At 46.3% G+C, this 25,963-nt stretch overlaps 1 protein-coding gene across 2 annotated transcripts in view; it reads left to right on the plus strand.

Annotated features, from left to right (window-relative positions):
• HK2 (hexokinase 2) overlaps positions 1-25,963 on the plus strand; it is a 58,904-nt gene that overhangs the window by 16,322 nt on the left and 16,619 nt on the right. For both annotated transcript variants that reach the window (XM_032177065.2, XM_058428341.1), the window contains exons 2-6: positions 4,653-4,815; positions 18,898-19,046; positions 24,113-24,232; positions 25,093-25,188; positions 25,665-25,764. In XM_032177065.2, the coding sequence (XP_032032956.1) occupies positions 4,653-4,815; positions 18,898-19,046; positions 24,113-24,232; positions 25,093-25,188; positions 25,665-25,764 (628 nt within the window). The remainder of the gene's footprint in view (positions 1-4,652; positions 4,816-18,897; positions 19,047-24,112; positions 24,233-25,092; positions 25,189-25,664; positions 25,765-25,963) is intronic.

The following is a 25,963-nucleotide window of genomic DNA, read 5'->3' on the forward strand; positions in this document are numbered from 1 at the left end:
CCCCTGGGTGGAGAGAAGCCTTAGAAGAAAGAAGGGGTGGAAGGAAAGGGGGGGTGATAGAGAACTCTTTTGTCCCCACAGTTATGCTAATGACTCTGTCACGTGGGGCTATTCATCCTGTTTTGCAGCGAGGAAGCTGGGGTTCAGATGAAGAGTCCTCTAATGTCGCACACCTGTACGAATGCTACCACTAGGATTTGCATACTGTTGTTTCTGATGCCAGAGCACTCCCTTCACCACCACCAGCCACAAATCAAGGGTTGACCTGATTGAGTCTGCTTTGATAGTATCCAGAAACTTACATGTCTTAACAACACATGCAGAGTTTGTCTTCCCAACTCTCAGCAGGCTGGATCCACACAGGATTACTTCACAGGGTCACACCTGGCCTAATATCTTAACCACCCACTCTCAAATATCCCAGGCAGAAAAGTGGTATGCAGTGTCGATCAGAACACGGCCAACCACGATCACGTTATTGGCATATTGGAAACCTGCCAGAGGAGAGGGGAAGGTGTTTGAGCCCCAGCCCTAGAGGTGTCATTTGGTTAGTCTGGAATGGATCCTTGGAATTCTTACTGTTTTTTTAAAAGCTCCTCATGTGATTCTGATGTGCAGCAAGTTTGGAAACTCTTATCACAAGTGACAGAATGGAGATTAGGCAGAAGTATCAGAAAGCAGATTTATCTTTGATTGAGGAAACTCTTTGAAACAAGTAGAGCTGTTCAATAATGGAATTTAGAGAAATAGTGAGCCTCTCGGGCTTGGAAGTATTCAAACCTAGGCCACATGACTATCAATTGGGTGGAGAGAGACAAACTAGATAAACTTGAATACTATGTTTAGTGGGATTTTTGAACTAGTTACCCTAAGGGCCTTTCTTTCTAAGGGTGAATACTTTTCAGCTGCAGTCCCACTGCTGTGTGTACATCTGCTGTCACCTGCTTGGCTTTCTCCCTTGACTTTGGGCCTGGTGCTCCCTCCCACTGATGGCACGGTGGGTGAAAGTTGGCAAGATTCTGAAAATTGCATTCATCTCCTTCTCAATCCAGGAAAATCATCTTTGTATGGTGGCTGCTTCTTGTTTCTGACTTCCGCTTCCTTTGGCTACCAACACAGCAGTGCCCACCAACACAGCACTGCCCACCAGGGCTGGGTGGGCTCCACTGGTGTGTTTAGGAAACTGTGGCATTAAGTGATTAATTATTAATTATCCCTTCCTGAGTGGCCCTAATAAGCTGAGTGGACACATCGTCATGCCCTGGTGCCATCTATTCTCAAGTTTTGAGAGTTCAAAAAGCTCCGATGTGAAAGAGGGAAAGTTTGGGCCAAGCTTCTGGCCTGGACATTTTTCACTGTTTCATATCCATAGCTGTTTCACGTCCTCTCTCTTAGTCTCCTTATGTGATGGAGAGGAAAGTAAGGTCCCGGGGTCATCCAAGAAACCACAGGGCAGGCAGGGAGTGCCCATCCATCAGGACAGGTGAGGGTGGCTGTCCTGACAGCCTGGCAATGGGGCCAGTCAGACCTCTGTGGAATCCTGTCTCTGCCCCTCATTACCCAAGTGATCTATAAAACAGAGGTGCAGAAGTTTTACAAAGACAACAGAGAACAGATCAGGAAAGCCGGATGTGCCTGACAGGTGAGAAATGCTTGAGGAATGCTTAGCCGCTGTAACTATCACCCCACTACTGTTTTCATCTGTCACTGAACATGTGGAAGATGCTTATCTATGGGGCAAAAGGCAACGTGGATAAAGGGTGACTGTTTTAACTCGATTCTTCAAGGGTTGAGGATGAGAAGTGTCTGACTGGATTTCCAACAAGTCTTGAAGCAGTTTAAACATCGAAGATAAACGAGGATTGGCTGCTGTAGAATTTGCTCTTTTGTGTGCATAACCTCATGCTTCTGGACATGATGATAGGACCATTTAATGAGGTGGAACAGGCTCAGTTCCTCAGTGCAGGAATTCCTGTGCCCTTTGCAAACACCTGAAGCCTTATAGAGAGTGGAGGTGGGGTGGAGGCGGGGGCATCAGTGAAGCTTCTGGGCCTCTCTTCTCTTTGGGAAAGTAGTGAGGTGGGAGTGTCTTTGTCAGGTGTCACCCTCATGACAATGTTCAGAGACATGTCTGCTGCCCCAGACCTGCTCAGTCACCTCTGTGGGCCTCACTCTCCACTGTGTGCCGTTCATGTCTGCATTGGGAGGTGACTGGAATAGAAGATGGCCTTTTAATGGATCTGGCCAGCCTGCATTCCCTGCAATTCTGTTTGACCTGTATAGACCCTGCTGTATCCAGGCAGGCGGGGGCAGTCATCTAGTAGAGTGGACAAGAGCACAGACCAGCCAGGCTTCTCTATCAAGCCAAACATGGCCCCTCATGTCTGTGTGACTTGCCCTCTCTGTAGAATAGAGGTGCTGGCACTTCCTACCTCAGAGGGCTGTTCTAAGGATGAAATGAACCAATGGGAGCAAACCCGGAGAATAGGATCTGGCACAAAGCAGGAGCCACGTGAGGGCTTGCCATTATTACAGTTGCCCATGAGGGCATCTCAGGCTTTTCCTGGATGTGGCCTCGCATTGGCTTCTGGTCTGGGTAGCCCCAGACTTTGTACATTAGCCCTGAGATGTGAAAGTTGTGACGTAGCATTCCTGGGCCAGGTAATGTGTCATTGGATCTGGAGTGGGAAGCCTCCGGGGTGGTCACAGTTACCCTTGAACTAGGGTCACTGGAGGTGGCTAGAGACTTGTCTTACACTTCACTGAAAAGAAAGGGGGCTTGTCTAGTGTCAGGCTGAAGCTGCACCCTTTTTCCTCCTAGGGAGCCTCAAATGTCCTTGTGGGGGAGGCCCAGCCCTCCTCAGGAGCACCTTGGCTCCCAGATATTGTAGGAACTAGAGGTCAGAGACCCAGCTTGTGGGATGGAGGGTGGGGGGCTAGTGTCCCACAGCCCTGGAGGCTGAGGTAGATTCCAGGAGTTGGAAACAAGCTGGGCAATATAGCAAGACTGTCTCAAAAATAATAAATAAAAGATTAAAAAAAAAAACCAAAAAACAATTGAGAGTTATCTGATGCTTCTCATTCTCCTGGTATTAAGTCTGGGAAAAGTTCGTGTGAATTTATGTGGGAAACAGGATCAGTGAAAGAACTAGGGAGAGTTGCCTCCACATGAGCACGGAGGCTGCATTATCATTTACATAGAGCCTCTCCATTGTGCCAGGCACTGTGCCAGCCTCCAGGTATGCAAAGGTGAACAAGTAGACATTGTTCTTCTAGCCTTTGGTGCTTATGATTTGGACCCTAATAAATATTTAGTTCCAAATTGTGGAAAGTGTTGTGAAGGGAAAAGCTCAAGTTCTTAGAATAACAGGGAGGCCTGACTGTTGTGATCTGGAGGAGGAGAAGAGGCCTCTACGGAGAGAGGCCTGAAGGAGTGGTAGCAGATTGGCAGGGCATATACCTGGAGGGCCTGTGTGCGTGAGAGCTAAGGCAGGGATGGGCAAGTTGGGGAAGTTGGGGAACTGAACCAGGGAGAGAATCTACACAAAGAGTGCAGACCTTACCATAAGATTAGGAGGTGGGGCCAGGTGCAGTGGCTCTCCTTTAATCCCAGCACTTTGAGAGGCCAAGGTTGGGGGATAGCTTGAGTCCGGGAGTTTGAGAACCAGCCTAGAAAACATGGTGAAACCCTGCCTCTGCTAAAATACAAAAATTAGCTGGGTGTGGTGGTGCACCGCTGTAGTCCCAGCTACTAGGGAGGCTGAGGCACTAGAATTGCTTGAACCCGGGAGGCAGAGGTTGCAGTGAGCTGAGATTGCGCCACTCTACTCCAGCCTGGGCGACAGGGTGAGACTCAGCCTCAAAACAACAACAACAACAACAACAACAAAAAACACACAGCAACAACAACACACAGCAACAACAACAAAATTAGCCAGACATGGTGGCACGTGCCTGAAAGTCCCAGCTACTCAGGAGGCTGAGGTGGGAGGATCACCTGAGGCTGGCTGAGATCTCATCACTGCACTCCAGCCTGGACAACCGGAGCGATACACTGTCAAAAAAAAAAAAAAAGGTAAAAAGATTAGGAGGCGGCTAGAGGCCCAATCATGTGGGGCCCTGAAAGGATTTTGAGCTTTGTTCCAATGGAAAGCCCTGAAAGCCGGGGATCAGCGGAGTCTGGCTGGGTGTGGAAAGTGTATGGAAGAGGTAAAAGAGGAACTGGGGATTGTAGGAGTCCAGGAAAAAGGTAATGGCTACCTGGCCTAGGGTGAGGGGCAATGGGATTGATGTGACTGGCTGTGTCAGGTGCTGGGAGAACAAGAGATATGAGGGTAATGAACCCTGGCTCCAGTGATGTTGTCACAGGCCTTCCGACTCAACCATTCTGAAAAGTACTCTCCTCTGTCCTAATAGGCCTTTCCTCAGGTATGCACCAGTTCTCCAAAAATTAGGTCTATTTTTATAATTTTAATTTTTTTTTTTTAAGACAAAGTCCTGTCAAATCGGTTCCTACTAATGGTCTTTAATAATAACTTTCTGTACATAACAGATTTTGTTCTTTTGAAGGGCTGAGTGGTGTTCCATGACATACACCTATGCCATAATTTATTTAACCAGTGGTCTCTGCTCTTGTCTTCCTCCTTTTTCAGGTTGACCAGTATCTCTACCACATGCGCCTCTCTGATGAGACCCTCTTGGAGATCTCTAAGCGGTTCCGCAAGGAGATGGAGAAAGGGCTTGGAGCCACCACTCACCCCACTGCAGCAGTGAAGATGCTGCCCACCTTTGTGAGGTCCACTCCAGATGGGACAGGTACTGCATCTGGGGGATGGCTCTGGCTGCTGCGCTATTCGGGGTTGATTTAGTTGGCTTTGCTCAGGGACCCAAATAACTCAAAAGCCTCAGAAACCAACCCTGGCTAAGGGAAGCATCCAGGGAATTGAATGGAAGGCTGTGTGACGGATGGACAGGAAGCTTGGGAAAAGCTGGCAGTCCTGGCAGTCAAGGGAGGGCGCCTTTGTCACCCCTACTGTGGCATCACTGTTGGCCATTTGTTTTCCACCTGTGTGCTGAGGAAGGCTGCTTGGCTCAGTTTGGCATTTTACGGTACCACTGAGATTGCATGCAGTGATGGTGATGAACTACAACAAACGTACCTCACGTGGCCACAACTGTAGGACATGGGAGCCGCTCTCTGGCTCACCTGTGCATGCTGTAACTGGGACGCCGGACGCCGTGTAGGCATGTGGGAGGGACAGTGTAGTGCAGATTGACCTAGATTTTTTTCTTGAGCCCCATGTAAAAAGTACTAGAAATCCAAATAGACTTGGGGAAAGTATGGAGAGCCACAGTGCATATATATATATTTTTTGAGACAGAGTTTCACTCTTGTTGCCCAGGCTGGAGGGCAATAATGTGATCTTGGCTCACCACAGCCTCCGCCTCCTGGGTTCAAGCGATTCTCCTGTCTCACCCTCCAGAGTAGCTGGGATTAAAGGCATGTGCCACCACGCCCGGCTAATTTTGTATTTTTAGTAGAGATGGGGTTTCTCCATGTTGGTCAGGCTGGTCTCGAACTCCCGACCTCAGGTGATCCGCCCGCCTCAGCCTCCCAAAGTGCCAGGATTACAGCCACTGCGCCCGCTGCCACAGTGCATATTAAGGAAAGGCTCAGAAGTCCTGCAATACGAACCTATTGAGCTTTGTTTAATCATCTTATTAGGATACAGAATCCTTTTTTTTGAGACGGAGTCTCGCTCTGTCACCCAGGCTGGAGCGCAGTGGCGCCATCTCCATTAGCCAGAATGGTCTCGATCTCCTGACCTCGTATCCGCCCACCTCGGCCTCCCAAAGTGCTGGGATTACAGGTGTGGGCTACTGCACCGGGCCCAGAATCTTTGTTTTATGGTGCACCACCCAGCAAGTGATTTAATCAGGTAGAGGAAAAAGGATCATGGTTCAGATTCAAGTTGGAAAAGTCCAGTGGATTAGGGCTAGGTCACTGAAGGCCTTGAATGCAAGCCTAAAACATTTAGTCTCTGCAGTAGCATTGGGGAGTAAATGCAAGGTTTTGAGGGGTGTCTTGGTAATGTTACGTCATTGGCAGTATAGGCAGAGTGGAGGGGGAGTGAGGCCTGGCTGGTAGAGCACAAGACATGGCCCTGGTGGGTGGTGGGTGGGCAAAAAGAGGATTCAAGGGTGGGGCCCGGCTGTTGAGCCCAGCTGCCTGGGAATGGCAACATCCCAGAGAAGCAGACAGAACAAAGTTGTATCAGAGCTTTTATTTAATCCTCATAATAGGTGCCTCCATTTTAGAGATGAGGTACTTGTGAGGCCCATGAGGGGTGGTGGGTGGGGGGTAGGTACTCACGTCTAGAGGACAGGAGAGAGAGCCCAACGGGCAGCTGCCAGGGCAGAGGAAGAACCAGGAGGCACAGTGTCCAAGAATCTAAGGGAGACGAGATCTCCAGGAAGCTGGCAGGTCGCTGGTGAGGCATCTACAGGGGCGTTGTTGGGAGGGGAGTAGGGGCAGGGTGTGGGTCAGGGCTTGTTAATGCCACGTGCCTGTGCTATTTCCAGCACATGTGTGTCCTTGAGGCTCAGCTCCCTAAGTGCCTCTAGGGACCTGGTTCATCTAATGAGACTGTATCATTCCCAAAATAAGTGTTTGCTGAAGCCTTGGGACCCAGCCTGGACCCAGTGCTGAGGGTATGACCTTGCTTAGGATTGTTTCCTGAGTGTGTTTCTTGGCCCTTCAAAGAGCCCCTCGAGGTGAGGGGCCTCTTATCTCTTCCATGTCCTCTAGATTGGCGTGTTTACCTACCACTCCCTCTGACTGGAAACCACACCCATTTCTGAGATTTTTATTTGACATTCGGATAAATGTACACACTCCTGAAGGCCAGGGCCTTGTCTTTATTTCACCCAGCACTAGCACTAAGTAAGTACCCTAAATCTTTTCTAAATACATATGGGCTAAGGACTCTTTTGGGCACCTCAATGTATTAACTCATTTACTTTTCAAAAACCTCTATGGTAAGTACAAATTTTATCCACAATTTTTAGATGAGGAATTCGAGGCTCGAATGTCAAACAAATTGTCCAAAATCATACAGCCAGTGAGAGGCTGAGTTAGGAATCAAGCTTGCGTAAGCCGAAGTTCAGGCATCGGTACTGCACGTGATGTGTTTCTATGTGTTCATGTATGTGTTAGCCTGTGCACTTGGCGCTGGAGCACACTGCAAATGCTCAACTAAAATTTTTTTGGAATGGAGTTGGGACTGATTGTTTGGACTATATTATAGGCAGGTGAATTAAGTTTTTTGGGGAGAACTAATTATGGGGCAAGTTTTCAGAATTCTCATTGCTTTCCTGAAGCTGGAGGCTCCAAGACCTCCCATGCACCTTGAAGCTTGCACTGTTTGCAGCACATACTGGAATGTCTTACTCACTGAAACAAAGGAAGTGGCCCCTGGAATAATGGAGACCAGATTGCAGGAAACCCACACCTAATCCCTCCCTCCCCATTTGCAGGGGGTCCATAAGTTAGCTCCTCACCTCCATACTCTCTGGGACTCAGCCTTTGCTTTTGTAAAGTAAAGAGGTTGGACCCAGCAGTTTCAGTCTGTTCTGCACATCTACTAGAACTATTGTGCTAGTCTATTCACACAAACACTTCTGAGATCCTGTAATGGGAGATAAACCCTTGGTGTTCATTGGATGGTGTCTTAGTTCATTTTTGTGTTGCTGTAAAGTGGAACATATGTATATATGACAACTCAGCAATTCCACTTCCAACTGTATGCCCTGAACAGACTCCTGTATGAATCCAAGGAGACATGGCCGAATAATGTTCATTACAGTGTTGCTTATAATGGCAGTGGATTGGAGTTTGTTTTTTTTTTTTTTTTAAGATGGAGTTTTGCTCTGTCACTCAGTGGTGTGATCTCAGCTCACTGCAACCTCTGTCCAGGTTCAATCGATTCTCCTGTCTCAGCCTCCCGAGTAACTGGGATTACAGGCACCCACCACCACACCCGGTTTCACATAGTGAGACCCCATCTCTACTATAATCCCACCTACTATAATCGCACCTATAATCCCAGCTACTCAGGAGGCCGAGGCAGAGAGACTCACCTGAACCTGGGAGATGGAGGTTGCAGTGAGCCGAAATTGCGCAACTGCACTCCAGCCTGGGTGACAGAATGAGACTCTGTCTCAAAAAACAAACAAAAATAGATAAATTAAAAAAAAATAAAGTGGTCAGCATCAGGGCTTTCAAGTTTTGTTTTGTCAGTTAGGGGTATGAGTTATGGAATATGGCAGTGAAAATAGGTGACTCCTAATTTGATACAGACTATCAAAAATGAAAATTCTCTGTTGTCAGCACCTCAGTGAAGTACTGCGAGGAAAGGCCGAGGTGAAGTTGTGTTAGCGATTCCCCCCATGTGGTCGCACACAGCCTGGGTGCCTGCTGCTGCTGCTGGGGGTGAAGCTGCATCCCTCTCCCACAGAAGGCTCGAGGCCTTTGCTCCAGGGGCACCTGTTCAGTGCCACCTTTCTCAGAACATTCGTTTCTCAGACCGTTCATGGCTAGTATTCTTTTCAAATCTGAGAAACCAAACCCCAGATCTAGAGGGAGCCAATCTTTAAATCCATAGCTTTCTAACTTTTCTGGACTGTATCTTCACAACAAGAAACACATGCATAGAAGTATTTATATGAAACGAAATAAATTTGGGGGCCAGAATTTGTTCTTAAACATGATGAAGTTGGGTTTGTCTTCTATTCTTCAAGAAAGTTGCTAGTCAGAACCTACTAAATGTTTTTCACCTTGCAGTTTGAAAGCCACTGCCTTAAATGATCCTTGGCCCAGTTTGGTTCTAGATGAGCATTTCATTTCTCGCTGGCTTGGCATGATATGTAGTTTCAGGACAGTGTAGGGTGAGAGGTGAGAATCAGAATTATAGGTTCAAATGGGTTTGAATTCAAGCTGTGTGCTTCAGAGCAATTTATGCTGTGATCCTCTATTTCCTCATTTGTGAAAAGGGGAAACTTCAGGGGGATCGGTTTTCTGAGAATTAAGGGAGAATCAGATATGTGACTTTCTCACATGTGCTACAAACACTCCTGCAGCCGCAAACCACCACTGCAAAAGGCACTCTCATTGCCAAATTTACTAAGAAAAGGTGTGCGAGACTCCCAGGTTTTAATTTTGGAAGAGACTGGCTTTAAGGGAGCAGGTGTGAGGGTTCATCCCCATCACCAGGGGCCCTGCATTTTGGAGTGAAGACCAGGCCCCAGCTCTTATACCAGCTCCAATTATCTAATTGTAATCAAAGTCCTTTTAGAAAATGTAGAGAAACCAGAAAGTTTTCAGGCCATTTGTGGTGGAGGCCTCCCCATCATGGCTTATGGGCTCTTGTGTGAGAAGGCAGGGAATGTCAGTAGCCACTGAACCCTGTAGGGGTGAAATGTTCAAGGTAAATCGTGAAGTACCTGTGCTTCATAGGTTGTGTGGCCTACACAGTGTGAAGAAACACAGTTGGCATAATTAAAAGTGCAATAGACAAAAATGGTCCAGGAATGTCTTAATGACTGAATTTGGTGTCAGCCAGAATATATAAAAAATGGTCTCTATTTGTTGTTTTGCTTCTTTCCCAAACAGTTTTAAGAAGTTGAAAGAATTCTATAGTGGTCATCTATATTTTACGCGGTTTGCTTTATCAACCCCCCATCCTTCTATCCATCAGTCCATCTTGTTATAATTGATGCATTACAAAACATAAATTGCTGAGAAAGTAAGTAAATACTAATACTGAACTCTAGTTACTATGTATGCTGAAGTTTTAGGGTTCAGACATATACTTACATAGTAACTAGAGTTCAACATTTGCTGTATTTTCTTTTGATGTAAGATCTAGATGAAGTGAAATAAATCTTAAGAGTATTATCTGATAAAAAAATAAATAGAAGGCCGGGCATGGTGGCTCACGCCTGCAATCCCAGCACTTTGGGAGGCTGAGGCGGGCGGATCACGAGGTCAGGAGATCGAGATCATCCTGGCTAACACGGTGAAACCCTGTCTCTACTAAAAATACAAAAAATTAGCCAGGCGTGCTGGCGGGCGGCTGAAGCAGGAAGAATGGTGTGAACCTGGGAGGCAGAGCTTGCAGTGAGCCAAGATTGCGCCACTGCATTCCAGCCTGGGCCACAGAGCGAGACCCCCATCTCAAAAAAAAAAAAAAAAAAAGAGTATTATCTGATGAATTGACAAATACACCTATTTAGCACAACCTCCATCAGAAAAGGGAATGCTTATACACTGTTGGTGGGAATGTAAATAAGTACAGCCTCTATGGAAAACAGTATGGAGATTTCTCAAAGAACTAAAAATAGAACTACTATTCCATCCAGCAATCTCGCTATTGAGTATCTATCCAAAGGAAAAGAAATCATACCAAAAAGATGCCTGCACTTGTATGTTTATCACAGCACTATTCACAATAGCAAAGATGTGGAGTCGATGCCCATCAATGGACAGATGATTGGATAAAGAAACTGTGGTATATATACATAATAGAATACCGTTCAGTCTTAAAATAGAATGAAATAATGTATTTTGCAGCATCATGGATGGAACTGGAGGCTGTTATTTTAAGTGAAACAGCTCCAAAACAGACAAATACTGCATGTTTTCACTTATAAGTGGGAGCTAAAAAATGTGTCCACATGGACATAGAAAGTGGAATGATAGACCATGGAGACTTGGAAGGGTGAGGGTAGGAGGGTGGGGGGTGGTGTGGATGATGAGAAATTACTTCACGGATATAGTGGGTGTTGGATACACTAAAAGCCCTGACTTCACCATTGTGCAGTATATCCACGTAACAAAATTACATTTATACCTTATAAATTTATACAACTAAAAAAAATCTTCCATCAAGATACAGAATATTACCATCACTTTGAGCCCCTTCCCAGTCAATCCCTGTACCTGACCCCCCGAGAGGCAATCACATTCTACTGTTTTCCACATATGTGAGTTTTGCCTGTTCCAGAACTTCACATATAAATCAACTCATACAGTATTTGTTTTTTATGCAAGTCTTATTTTATTTGTCATAATGTGGGATTTATCTGTGTTGTGTCTATCAGTGTCTCGTTCCTTTTGGTTGCTGATTCCATGGTATGATTAGAATCTGATATGAATATTGATGGACACCTGGGCAGTTTCCAGTTTTTGGCTATTTGAGTAAAGCTGCTACGAACATTACTGCACAAGCCCTTTTTTGGACATGTTTTTAGTTCCTTGTATAAACAACTAGGACTGGAATTACTGGGTCATTCATAGAGTTTGATATATGTTTAATTTTTAGAAACTGCCAGACATTTCCCCCAAATTGCTAAACCATTTATACTCCCACCAATAATGTATGAGAGCTCTGCCTGCTCCGTATCCTCAACAGCATTTGTTGTCTGTATGCCCTTGTTTCTTTTTTTTCAGTGGAGAGTTGATTAAAGAAAGCATTCATTTGTATTTGCCAGGAATCACACCATCTTGACCTCTCTGTAGGCAGCCCTAATCTGTGCCACAACCCTGCGTGTGACTGTGGTACCAGCCCTAACACAGTTCTGTCAGGGGCCCCACCACACACATAGGGGCCACACATAGGGGCCTGGCTTTCAGAGGACAGTTCCATCTTAAAAGGGAATGCAGGGGTCGGGCACGGTGGCTTACGCCTGTAATCCTAGCACTTTGGGAGGCCAAGGTGGGTGGATCACTTGAGGTCAGGACCAGCCTGGCCAACATGGTGAAATCCCACCTCTACTAAAAATACAAAAAATTAGCCGGGTGTGGTGGAGTGGGCCTGTAATCCCAGCTACTGGGGGGCTGAGACAGGAGAATCGCTTGAATCTGGGAGGCAGAGGTTGCAGTGAGCTGAGATCATGCTGCTGCACTCCAGCCTAGGCGACAGAATGAGACTCCGAAAAAAAAAAAAAAGAGGGAATTCAGGAAGAATTGATAGCATTTAATGAGCACCCATGGTGTCTGTACTAGGTCATTTACATAAATCTGTTTTACTCTCCACAAAAACTTTACAAGAGAGTCATTCTCACTTTAAAAATGAGGCAACTGAGGCTAAAAAAGGATTGATGGTTGCCAAGGTCACCTGTGGTCAGATGGTGACAGCTGGGGGTATAAGCATAGATAGTCCTGACTCCATGGCCATAAGATTCACAGTTTACATTGGCTTGTACTGCTGAACAAAAGTTTCTAGGGAAAATCAGATGATTATCTTTTTAAATGGATCCTAGATATGACTTGGCTTTGTATCATTAAAATAAGAAGCTCAAGTACAACCCAACTGAAAATGTGCCAGCTGCATGTTCTAACTTAGAAATGAAGTAACTTTGTGGTGTCTTTATCACCCTTGTCTTGGCAAGACCATTTGGATTTAACTATGCCTTATGAGAGAGTGAGGGTAAGGCAGTGTCAAATCAATCATTTGACTCTTCTTCACCTCTGAATTGTGAATTATTTTCACAGGTAAGTATACCTCCATCCTCTAGCCAGACTTAACCCCTCTAGAGAGGAGGGAACCATGATGCTGATGGTGACGGTGATGATGATGATGATGATAAAAATTGTAGACATCTTTTGTGCCAGGTACTGTGCTAAACGCTGTGTTTGAGCTATCTCATCATTTCTTACAGTCATCCAATGGTAGGTACGCTGAACTTCACTTTACAGAAAAAGAAAATAGATTTGAAGCAATTAGGCAACTTGCCCAAAGTCACATAGTGAGCAAGTGGCAGCATCAGGATTGGAACTTGGCCAGCCGAATTGGTAGTACCTGGGCTTTTAAGCACACCACCAGTGGCACATTTTATGTTTATGTACCTTCCACGCTGCTAGCATAATGTGTGGATTCTTCTCTTACTAACCCAGGCCTAGCTGTTCAGTTCATTGAACAGTCCTCTCCGAGGCTTGGTCCTCCGTGCAGCAGCAGTGTGCTAAGCTGCCTCGTGCCCTGCCTTTGAAGAGTGAAAGTTGTGCTGGGGAGATAAGGCCCATGTAGACAAAACAATTAGAGATATTGGGCCATATAATGCAAGCACATGATATGATAAAGGGAGACCAGGCTGGTGATACGTTGCATGGAAGCTGGTTAAACCCGAAGGAAGCCCTTATCTTGGTTGCTCTGCATTATATTAACAACTGTGCAGTGGAGACATACATCCAGAGCTAGCACACAGCAAGCTAATTAGTGGACTTACGTAGTCCAGGCAATATAAATTGAAGATTGTACAGATAGATAGCCTTGGTACAGCAGATGGCACTTACATTGTCAGGCGTTGTGCCAAACGCCTTATACTTCCTTGCACTGAATCTTGACAAGGTGCGTGTGTGTATGTGTGCATGTATATGTGTGTGTTTTCCTGTGTTCTTGTTCTGGGTTGTGGAGGGAGGTGCTGACTAGAAGGAGGTTATCGTTACCCTTTTAAAACAGATGATGAAATCTGAGTGTCAAATTTCTAATAAATTGCCCAAAGCCACATGGCTAATGCATGTTAGAGTGGGATTTGAACCCAGGTCTGCCTGCCTGAAAAGCTGAACATGCTCAAAGCCTACACAATATTGAAACATAATCATGTTTTCACCCTTTGAAGAGTGGTTTCACATCTGTAGGGCTAATTACACCTCTCTGTGACTGGCACGTATTTTGAGCTTAAGAAACACCCTGTCTGGGAAGAAGTGAGGAGCGCCTCTGCCCGGCCGCCCCGTCTGGGAAGAAGTGAGGAGCGCGTCTGCCCGGCCACCCTGTCTGGGAAGTGAGGAGCGCCTCTGCCTGGCCGCCCCGTCTGGGATGTGGGGAGCGCCTCTGCCCGACCACCCCGTCTGGGAGGTCTACCACGGAGGCCAGAAGCAATGTGGGGGCTGGACGTGGTGGCTCACGCCTGTAGTCCCAGCACTCTGGGAGGCCTAGGCGGGTTGATCACTTCAGGCTAGGGGTTCGAGACCAGTCTGGCCAACATGTCAAAACATATGAAAAATACAACAGACAAACCAAGCAACCAACCCAGTGACAACAAAACAGGTCTACCCTGGAGCCATACTCTAATTTTTTCTATTTTCCTCCCTTTCTGATCCTTTATCCCACTTTCTTTTTCTTCCTCTTCCTTCTCCTTCTTCTTTGTCAAATAGAGGATTGAGTTATTATCACTGATCCATATAAAGTCCCTCTCTCATTTATTTTCTTTAATTCCCACTCCCCATTTCTATTCCCCATCTTCCCATGTGCAACCTTCCTAATATGTTTGATACGCATCTTTTTGTTTGTATGTATTTTTAGAAAATGTTTATTGTTTTGTGTGCAAAAAAAATTAATAAAAAAAAAAGAAAAAGAAAAAGAAACACTTCCTGGGTAAAAAGAGCACCAGAGTGGTGCTTTCCAAGAGGTGTCCTAGGAGCTTTAGGGTGCCAGTCATGTGTTTTACGTGTTCCACATCCCTCCCTTCAGTTGGAGCAGCTCTGTTTTTCTCTATTTTACGTTGTGGCATTTGGCCCACCAACTTTATTTGGAAATAAGCATTCTGTTGCTTAAAATGGTTTGAAAACAAATGATGTAGAAGATCAGATCACTCCATTCCTAGTGTGTACCAGACACCAGCATTAACTGTGATTCAATGCCTTTAATGACACGGAGTATTGAATACTTCTGTATGGCTGAGCTCTTGAATGATGGCCAGCATTGCATTGTAATGGAGTAGTTGGAATCCTGGGGTTTAAAAAGAGGCTGCCAGGTGTGGTAGTGATCATGGCGATTCCGGGTACATGGAAAATACGTGCCTTGAGACCTGTGTCTTGCCACATTACCTGCTTAGGACTTGGAGATGTATCTTTTCGGTTCTCATTTCATTTGGAGTATATGCCATACATTCTCAGAGCAGTCCACTGTTGTGTGCTAGCAGGTGCTTGAAAACTAAAGGAAAAAAACAAGATCCCCTCAACCCAGAGTCACCCCATAGAGGATGATTGGAATGTTCAGTGCAGTTACCTGGAGCCACTGGAAATGATATTGTAGGGCAGAAAGGGCAGGTCCCTTTAGGGGCATTAAGTTATAAATGTAGGGCTGGTTCAGGAACCGAATGTGAAAGTATGCGTGTGTGTCTTTGACCCACCTCCAAGTTTACGGCTGCATGCCTCAGGCATTGAGTGACAAGGAAGAGCCAGAGGCTCTAAGGTTGGATCAAATACAGTCCAGTGTTCTGATTTGCCTGAGCCTCTCCCAGTTTTGGCATTGAAAGTCCCATGTCATAGGAAACCCCTCCATCCTGGGCAAACTGGGATGGTTGGCCACCCTACATGGCCCTGGAGCTGATGCCCTCACTGCTGCTCAGCTCAACTATGGCAGCAGCCCTTGAGCTGCCTCCTTGTGCTATCCCTGCCCTCCACAGTGCCATTAGAGCCACTAGAGCCCTTTTGGAAACAGATCTGATCTTCTTAAGAACAAAAGAAAGTCCTTGGCAATGGTATTTGCTGTGTGTTTATAGCCATGTCACTTGAGCCCTATGTTGTAGCTACTCTGGACATGCCATTTTTTGGCACCCACAAAGTAGTGCTAACTTGTAGTTATACCAAACCTCTGTCCTGCCTTACTGGACACCAGAGCGTGCCACAAACCTCCATGGCCTTGACAGGGAGAAAGGGAACAAGTACCTTGATAGGATCTATTAACGGAGGAATAATTTACTGTGTTTCTTCTTTGTTGTTGTTGTTGTTTTTTTTGAGACAGAGTCTGGCTCTGTTGCCCAGGCTGGGGTATAGAGGCGAGATTTCAGTTCACTGCAACCTCCACCTCCTGGGTTCAAGTGATTCTCTTGCCTCAGCCTCCCGAGTAACTGGGATTACAGGGCTACGCCACCATGCCCGGCAAATTTTTGTATTAGTAGAGACAGGATTTCACCATGTTGACCAGGCTGGTCTCAAACTCCTGAGCTCAAGTAATCTGCCCGCCTTGGCCTCCCAAAGTGCTGGGATTACAAGCATGAGCCACCACACCCAGCCTGTGTGTTTCTATATGTTCGCATACAACATAGTCCATGTTTCACGTAAGCATCACAACCGCTGGGAGATGTCGGCATTATGAATCCTGTTCTACAGGCGAGGTGACATGCTCAGAGAGCTCTGTGATGTGCCCACACCACACAGGTAGCGAAGCCGCTGAGCTGGAATTCACAATGAGGCCTGCCCACCTGTCTGAGGTCCAGTGCCTAACCACTGCTCTGCGGGGGCCTCTCATGCGTGGGCATTAGGAGAGGGGCCGTCTCAGGATTGCTGAGTTACAGTGCTAGGCCTGCCTCAGATTCCGGACTTGGAAGGAATGCAGTCATTGGCTATGGTGGTTGTGGCTTCCTATGTGTGTGGAGGAGGGCCGCAGGGAGGAGGGATGTCAGGGAGTGTGTGTTCCAGAGGAGTCCTGTAAGCAAAGCAAGAGAGGACCTCCTTCCTGGGAATAGGGTCATCAGCAGTACTTTATTATTTGCGTTTTCCCTTCAGTCCATCAGAAAATCCTGCACACCACCCGTTCTTGGTGGAGCTGTGGCCTCTGGTGAGTCCAGCTGGGCTGGCCTCGGATGATGACCCACCAGGGGCAGCCTTGCCACCTCAGTCCCCTGTGGTCACTGATTCAGCGGACCGCATGTATCCTGGACTTGAGAGTGCTGATGAGGCAGTTCATCTTTGATATCCCTTTCATCCCTCATGACAGCCACCACGTTTTGTTTCCTAGAATTTGGCTGGGTTCCCACTACCAGGGAAGGCTCAGAGCTGGATTGTCTGGGAAAGCCACCCATGGCCATGAGGCAGGCAGGCTAACCCCAGATGAGGGCGATGTTGCTGTAGCTAGCCCGCAGCTGTAGCTAGTGGTGGGGCCACCTCTAGTCACTGGGCAGGAAATGGAAAATTAGTGCCCCTAAGGAGGAATGCTGCCGTCACTGGAGCCAGTTCCAGTGACTTTTCTTGGACAGGTTTCTGCAATCCCTTCTGCTTTCATTGGCCTGGGAGAGTCAAGTAAGGCTGTGGGACAGGGTCTGCCTAGAGCCCGGAGAGAGAGTACCTAGTACTTAGTGAGTGTGTCCTGAGTTCTTGGTCCCTCACCACACTTGTGTGTCTAATTTTTCCCCTCACAGCAACCCAATGAGATGCAATGTTCCCATTTTAGAGATGAAGCAGCTGAGGCTCAGAGGCTCAGGAACTTGCTTCCGCTAAAAAGTGGCCGGGGTTCTGGAGCAGGTCATGTGGGCTCCAGAGCCAGTCTCCGTGTGTCACATTGCCTGACACACTTCTGGTTGTGTGGTCTCTGGTGGATGATGTCTACCGTTTTCCCCCTTGGGACCCTAGGGACTGTGGGTGGTGCTCTGAGGGAGCTGGGCAGATGTGACTTTTCTCAGGGCCTAAGTGCTGGAGGTGCTGAGTGGACCTGGGTGTAAAACAAACATTCTTGGGTTATCGAGTCAGAGCATCTCCCTGACCTCTGACCCATTCCGCTTCACTTGAGTGCTGTTCTCCCACTGGGAAAGGGGTTGAGTGTTGACAAACATGCCAATAAGTGAACCCCCCAGGAAATTGCCTTGTATCCTTGTATTGTTTGAGAAGGTTGTGGCAGGGCAGCAGAAGACTGGTGGTGCTGCTCGCGGTTGGGGCGGTCACCTGCGGATGCGCCTTGCCTGCTCCGCGAGCCCCTGCCCCACTGCAGGCTCCGTGCCTCTTCAGCACTTTCATTCTGTGTCACATAATGGGGCCCTTCCCCATAGTCGGTGGTATTATCATCCAGGATCTGGATGTTTCCTGTCTACACTGCTGTTTCCTGGAGGGTAGGAACTGCACCTTCCCAGTGACACATGACAGTCTTCACCCATCTGTGTCTGTGGCTCCTTTCTGGAGTCTCACTCATCCTCTCTCCTGCTCCCTCACAGCTTTTCTGTGGCTTGAGTGGCCTGACTCTTGTTGTACATACACGCTCTGGGGTCAGCATTCTCTTGCATTCTGATAAGCCTGAGATCCTTTGAGGGGGCACCTGCTTGGCTTATTCACCAGGCCTCAATGAGTTGGACCTCATTCCACTCCATCACATGACCCCTCTGATCTTGCTGCAGGACATGGCCCTCATAATATGCAAACATTAGAAAGTAAATTTAGTACTGCAATTGCAATACACAAACATAATATGCAAACATTAGAAAGTAAATTTAATACTGTGCTTGCAATTTGGTGTTCTGGGGGTATGAGGAAAAGGATGGAGGCATGGACCCCTGGCATGGGGCTTGCTGAAAGCACTGAGGAGGTAGTCGGCTCTCAGGAGGGGGTGAGCACATTGTTGGATGCGAAACTGTCTTACTGTTGATTGAATTATAAAAGTAATGTATATGCGATGGAATACTACTCAGCCATAAAAAGGAACAAATTAATGGCATTCCTAGCAACCTGGATGGGATTGGAGACCATTATTCTAAGTGAGGTAACTCTGGAATGGAAAACCAAACATCGTATGTTCTCACTCATAATTGGGAACTAAGCTGTGAGGATGCAAAAGCATAAGAATAATACAGTGGACTTTGGAGACTCACAGGAAAGGATAGGAAGTGAGTGAGGGATTAAAAAAAAACAACCCTGTGAGTTTCCAGTTTTAATAAAGCTCTGAGAATTAAAAAAATAATGTAAAGGTGTATAGCATGAAATTAGACTATATGTAATGTCTGTAGAGAAGTGAATCCCACTGGCCACCCCTTACCCACAGATATTCCTGGAGGGACTTGGAGTTTTAAGTCTCGGTTGGTTCCTGGAAGAGTTTTGTCCAAAATTAATAGTGGCCCTTCCTTTCTCTGCAGAACACGGAGAGTTCCTGGCTCTGGACCTTGGAGGGACCAACTTCCGTGTGCTTTGGGTGAAAGTAACGGACAATGGGCTCCAGAAGGTGGAGATGGAGAATCAGATCTATGCCATCCCTGAGGACATCATGCGAGGCAGTGGCACCCAGGTATGACCCATCTCTCAGGGCGGCCCCTGGTGACAAAAAACTTCCTTGGCATGTTCTTTCTGTACTTTCTTCAGCCGCTCCCAGCGTGTGGATAGGCAGTCATCCAAGACACTCATGGATGCCAGCACAGCTGTAAGGGCTCCCTCTCGGCCGGAGCTCAGGCTGTTCTGGTTGTATTTTATACCCAACATGTACTCAGTATTAAAAGGAGTGACTAGAGAAGAAGTATGAAATCCAAGTAAGACGCTGTTCAGTGTTGTCACATCTCGGGCCTCAGGGCTTGGAAGAGGTCAAGCCCTCTGATTCCCGGTCTGCTGTTCTCTCTCCCACACAAGGCTCCCTCCTGGGAAAGGAATTTCTGACCATGAGTAGAACACGCTGGGGAGATATTTTTAGACTCATTATTTGTCTTTGGGGTGGCCTTGAGGTAAATCTGCTTTCCTTGTTATCATGCTGGGGTTGGAGAAGGGAGGCTGCATCCCTAGGGCTGTGGGCATTTGAGCTTTACCGAAGTTGTCACGTGGCTCCAGTATAACGTCAGGAGGGACACAGAGGGTAGACGCCCTTCCACTGCCACTCCTATGCCTGCACCAAGCTGAGGTATTAAAGAGGTTGGGCCCTGTATTCAGGCACTCTAGCTATGTGATTCTGAGCAAGTGCTAGGGCTTCATCTGTAAAAAGGGATGATAGTATACAGGTTGTGGTGTAAATTAGAGATGATACCTGTTAAGTATTTGGCATAGTGCTGGTGCATAATCTAGTACTCTTACTGTTTTTTTTCACAGGAGCTTTTGTCTGTTTATCTAATTGCTTCTTGTGCTGTCACTTTCTGTGGCTAGTAATTGCATTGTTCCCTGTTGTGGGGGATGTGGTTGCCTTTTCTTCCCATTGCCTCAATCTCCTGCCTTGGGCCACATTCCCCAGATGATAAATATTTAAGAACCAAGTAAAAATCCCAGTCACTTGCAGTATCTGTCGGCTTTCAATTTGGCTCTCCTGTCCAGAAGCGTCTCATGCAAAAATCCATCTTTCTGAGCCTTTTAAAGAATTTTACTGTCTTCTTTACTTATTTTAAGTTTGTGGTCTTGGAAGCTCTGAAATTTCTTTTCTTTTTTTTTTTGAGACGGAGTCTCGCTCTGTCGCCCAGGCTGGAGTGCAGTGGCACAATCTCGGCTCACTGCAAGCTCCGCCTCCCGGGTTCACGCCATTCTCCTGTCTCAGCCTCTCCTAGTAGCTGGAACTACAGGCGCCCGCCATCACGCCCGGCTAATTTTTTTGTATTTTTAGTAGAGACGGGGTTTCATCGTATTAGCCAGGATGGTCTCGACCTCCTGACCTTGTGATCCGTCCGCCTCGGCCTCCCAAAGTGCTGGGATTACAGGCGTGAGCCACTGCGCCCGGCAGAAACTCTGAAATTTCTTTACACAATTGATTTCACATTGTTTTACATTTCCTTGGTCTTCTTCTGGAATGTCATCTTTTGGGATTTTTGTTTCTTTTTGTGTTTTTTTCTGAATAAAATATTCAGAGGAAAAAAAAAGAACCAAGTAAACAAAATAAAACAAAACAAACAAAATAACATCTAGAGTTTGGCCCTGATTATGTAAAAGACTTGTAACGTGATGGTGATGTGTTAGGTGGATCTTTAAGTTTTACAACAACACCCTCCCTGTTGCTTGTAACCTGACAACATGCAGGGCCCAGGCCCCTTGCAGTCCGTGCGGCATCATCCCTAGAGCCTGGCAAGGACTATGAAGTGCGTCTCTGCCAGTTGAGAAAAAGAATCCATTTTAAACATTCAAGATGTGAGTGAAGTTTTTCTTGAAAAAACCTTAAAATCGCTCAGACCACCTAGTTAGAGGGTATCAAGAAAATCTACTCTCCATGCAATATAGAAGAAAAACATTATAGTCCAGATTAAAAAAAAAAACCAACTATGAGACTCACCTTGAAGAACATTAAGACTGTTGGGATATTAGAAAGATTTTAAGTAAGTGGAAAAATGCTATTTAAAAATGAAACAGAAAGAAAACTAGAAGAAAATATAGGTATCTTTGATCGTGAGGAATAGAAAGACTACTGTGTACCTAAAAGCAACAGAAAACACTTGGAAAAAAGGCTGAAAGGAAGTTCATTCATGCTGTTTTCTCCATATTTTCCCCCTTTTTTGGTATTCGGTATCAGTATTTTACTTAAAGGAAAACAAATGGATTGTAAAAATACAATTTAATTAAGAACAAATCTTGAAATCCCAAACTTGCAAAGGTTTTTGAAGAATTGTGAACCTGGGCAACGGGGCTCTTTCGATACAAAGTCTGTCTTCCGGCACGTTAACTTCTCCTGAAGAGCAGTGGGTTGCAAACCTGAATAGCAGCCACTTAAGATTTTAAAAGTATATCTCGTGGAAAGGGAAGTGAGCAGATTTTCAGACCAGTAAGGAAAAGGAAACCATTTTAACTTCATAAAACGATGCCCTTTGAGCCTTTTTATGACAGCTAGGTGTTAGCTCTTTCTCTGCATCTTACCCATAGATCCTCCTCAAAGAGAACGAGATAGCCTTCCAATTCAAGGAAGCAGAAGGTCTCCTCTTCCCACTTGAGAAAAGATGTAGGTTCTTTGAACCCAGCACTAGCCAGTGGAACTTCTTGCAGCAATGGAGGTGTCTCCTATCTTCCCTGTGCAATACGATAGGCACTGACCCTGTGGCATTGAGCCCTTGAAGTGTGGCTGGTGTGACTGAGGAACTGAATTTTTAAGGTCTTTTCTTTTTTCTTTCTTTTTCTTTTTTTGAGACAGTCTCACTCTGTCACCCAAGCTGGAGTGCAGTGGCACCATCCCAGCTCACTGCAATTTCCGCCCCCCAGGTTCAAGCGATTCTCCTTCCTCAGGCTCCCGAGTAGCTGGGACTACAGGTGTGCACCACCAGGCCTGGCTAATTTTTTGAATTTTTAGTAGAGACAGCTAATTTTTTGAATCACCATGTTGGCTTTGAGCTTCTGACCTCAAGTGATCTGCCCGCCTTGGCCTCCCAAAGTGCTGGGATTACAGGCAGGAGCCACTGCACCGGCCTGTTTTTAAAAATTCTAATTAATTGGCATAGCCACAGATGGCCAGTGGCTACTGTATTGGGCAGGGCAGTATTTAATGCTTCCTCACAGTCTATTTTTCTCTGCCTTCCTATGTTAAGAGTGCAACTGGAAAGAAAGCAGTGATCAGAGCTGGGCGGGGAGAAACCATTTTGCTTTCCCCCCTTCTAACCCCCACTCCAGTCTTTGATGACTGGCCTTATCTCTTTGCACAACTTCTGCAACTTTTTTTTTTTTTTTTTTCTGGATAAAAACTATTTGTACCAAAGATCATTTTGACTAGAGTACCAGGAAGAAGGTGCTGGGAATTTGTTTAATATACGTATCATATAATTCATCTCTAGTCACCTTCCCGACAGAACAGAATTTGCTGAATATTTCCCTATTTTCATGTTAAAATACTTGAACTCTGTTCAAGGGAGCTGGCTCACCTGCACTGGTGATCCCCATGGCAAGAGAGCCTTGTCCTCTGCAGCCTTTGCTCTTGAAAATGTTTTGGTTTGGAGGTCGAAGGTTCAGCCTCAGCTGTTGTTAACTTTGCATGGGATCAGACAGAGGGACAGACAGAATGGATGTGGGAAGTTTAGTTAGATCTGGCCATCTTCCAGATTGGGGTGCCTTGTCTTCCTGGGTCCCTCCTGGAAGGGATCTCCTGACTCAAGTCATCAGGAGATCCAACAGGTCTGTCAACTTCCCTCTCCCAACCTCTCGGTTCCTTTATAAATGTAAATACTTTCTGTGGTTTGGCATAGTGGTTCTCAAACTACTGCTCCAGGATCACCTGGAGGGCGGAAGCCTTGCTAACAGATGGCTGGGCCCCACCCCCAGAGTTTCTGCTATAGTCGGTCTAGGGGGGCCCTAGACCCTAGAATGTACATTTCTAACATGTTCCCAGGTGATGGGGCTGAGGTTGCTGCTCCAGGAGCACACTTTGAAAAGCCATGGTTTAGTCGAATCTTCTTGCACCTTCCTGGATAGGAAAAGGATAGTTGACCTCTTACCCACCTTGGCTCTTAGATTTTGCCACTTAGTCAACCTGGCCCTTGGAATCTGCCTAGCCTCTTTGGCCTCTGCTTACTTTTTACACCAGAATGCCTCTGGTCTCAGCCTTCACTTAAAGGATCAGCGGCTTCTCTTTGAGGGTGTACGGTGGGGCAAGAAGGAAGCCAGGGGATTGTGGGCTTTGGGGCTGAAAGGGATCGAAAGCCTGGCTTCTTAAGAATACAGTTTTTCTAAGGCTTAGGAGCTCTGGGTCCTGCACAGTGAGTGTGTGTGGTCACGTTTGTGAGGCTGCTCACCCACAAAATGCTATTTATTTCTCAGTGCCCTTCATGGACTTACTGGATGTTCTGTTTAGAAAGTTAGAAAACAAAGATAACTTCTTTGAATTGCCCTCAGGAGATTAGTTTTCTAGAATGGAGAAAAAAATATAAAAATTACTTGTTTTTGTTAAGTTGGTTCATAGAATGCCAACAGAGAATGCTGTCCCTGCAAACCACCTCCCACCCCATCACCAGAGACAGGGATACTAAATTACTTCTTGGCAGCAAGATGGGCTGGCCTTTCTGGTATGATTGTCAACTGGGCTTCCATGTCAATGGGTTTCTGACAGGGCCACCAAGGAATGTTCTGTTCCCCGGGCATGAAGCAACTTTCTGATTAATGTTGGCCATGATTTGCCCTACCTCACAGGGTTATCTTGACAGCAGTATAGAGAAATGGCTTAAGTAGACGACAATATTTAGTGGGCAAAAACTAATGTTAAGCCTTTGTATGTAGTGACTCATGTACTCCTTTTCATAACTCCATGAGGACAGGTCCAGTTATAATTCCCTTTTTGTAGATGAGCAAATGAAGGTATCAGAGGAGATACGGGTTTTGCACACATTCAGCTAGTTACGTGCTGAGCCAGAAGTGCATGCCCTTAGTCTCTATGCTGTTCGAACTCTCTGCTCACCACCCTGTGTCATGTGTCCTCAGCTGTTTGACCACATTGCCGAATGCCTGGCTAACTTCATGGATAAGCTACAAATCAAAGACAAGAAGCTCCCATTGGGTTTTACCTTCTCATTCCCCTGCCACCAGACTAAACTAGACGAGGTAAGATGGGCTCTTCAGACACTTTTATTGCTTCACTCTTGGGGCTGGGAGGGCTGAGAGGGACTTCTGAGCCACCTGCTGTGGTGTTGGTGGTAGCACTGGAGGATTGTGGAGATGAAGTTCTGCCTTTCTGGGTGACTGTGTATGTCGATGTGGGGGCTGGTGAAGAAATATCTGGGGGGTTGGGAGTGCTCTTTTTCACCCTGTCTCCCACACACATTGCACAGTATCCTTATCCCATCCACGGAAACAGGAATGAGAAATCAGGAACTCCCCAGTCTAAAGTGTTGTGATAAAGACCCTTGGAAGAAAGATGCTTGGAGAGTTAATGATGTAAGGACACAAGTTCAGTCATGTATTGCTTAACAATGGGGATATTTTCCGAGAAATGCTTTATTAGGTGATTTCACTTATGTATAAACATGGGAGAGTGTACTTAACACAAACCTAGATGGTATAGACTACTACACACCTAGGCTGTATGGGAAAGCCTGTTCCTGCTAGGCCATAAATCTGTATAGCATGTTACTGTACTGAATGCTGTAGGCAATTGTAACACAGTGATATCTGTGTATCTAAACTAGGCAATAGGAACTTTTCAGCTCTATTATAATCTTGTTACCACCGCAGTATACACAATCTGCCATTGACTGAAACATTGTTATGCAGCAACATGACTGTGTCTTATAGTGACAGTTGTCCTGAGTTTCTTTTGCCTAGGCTAGCCAGGAAGTAATACACAAATTCAATCATGACTACCCCAGTGGCAGAGGTCTCTGCTAATGACGGAGGTTTGAGGGGTGTGGTGTAAGTTTCAGTTTTAGTGGGAAATCAGTATTCACTTCTTGGTCCTTTTCCAGAGTTTCCTGGTCTCATGGACCAAGGGATTCAAGTCCAGTGGAGTGGAAGGCAGAGATGTTGTGACTCTGATCCGGAAGGCTATCCAGAGGAGAGGGGTGAGTGGGGTGGCAGGAGCTTGGGGTCTGTGGGCTTTTCCGGGCCCACCCTGAAGACTCCCTGAGTGTCCTTGACTCATCATGGTTTGCTTGTGTGGAGCTTAAGGAGAGTTCTCTTTTCTCTGACACATGTACTCAATAATTTTGTATGTGATCCACTGCTCTGGGGGTTTTTAGATTATCACAATCGATAAATAATCTTAGCCTTGGCACAAGAAAAACTCTTTTAGTTCTTAACCTGAAGAAGACTTGAATGTGATTTTCAAGTAAGAAAGTTGGAATGATGTTGACATGGGAGTGGAAAGGCTCAGAGAGAGAATGAATTAAAAGTCTATCACAGGAGGAGTTATGGGGAGGGAGGGGGAAGAGAGAGAGAGAGAGAAGAAGGAGGAGGAGGAGGAGGGATGTACAGCTGGTGTTAGGAAAGTCACCCTCTGTGATGATGAAGGTCAGAGCCCTCCCGTTTGTCTCCACAGGACTTTGATATCGACATTGTGGCTGTGGTGAATGACACAGTTGGGACCATGATGACCTGTGGTTATGATGACCACAACTGTGAGATTGGTCTCATTGTGGGTGAGTGAACACCGTGCATGAAGGGCCCATGCTGGCCAAGGGATGGGGGTGTGGGCTGGAAAGGGAGAAGGGGCCCACGGGCTGGGTGTTCCTTTGTAGTTCATATTAGACGATAATGGTCCAGTCACTTTGGAGAGCCGAGGAGGGACTCATGGAGTTGGGGGTGGCAGAAGATTAGACCATGTATTGCGATGCCCCC

The sequence above is a fragment of the Hylobates moloch genome, unplaced genomic scaffold (assembly GCF_009828535.3).
Source record: "Hylobates moloch isolate HMO894 unplaced genomic scaffold, HMol_V3 SCAFFOLD_15, whole genome shotgun sequence".
Classification (NCBI taxonomy): domain Eukaryota; kingdom Metazoa; phylum Chordata; class Mammalia; order Primates; family Hylobatidae; genus Hylobates; species Hylobates moloch.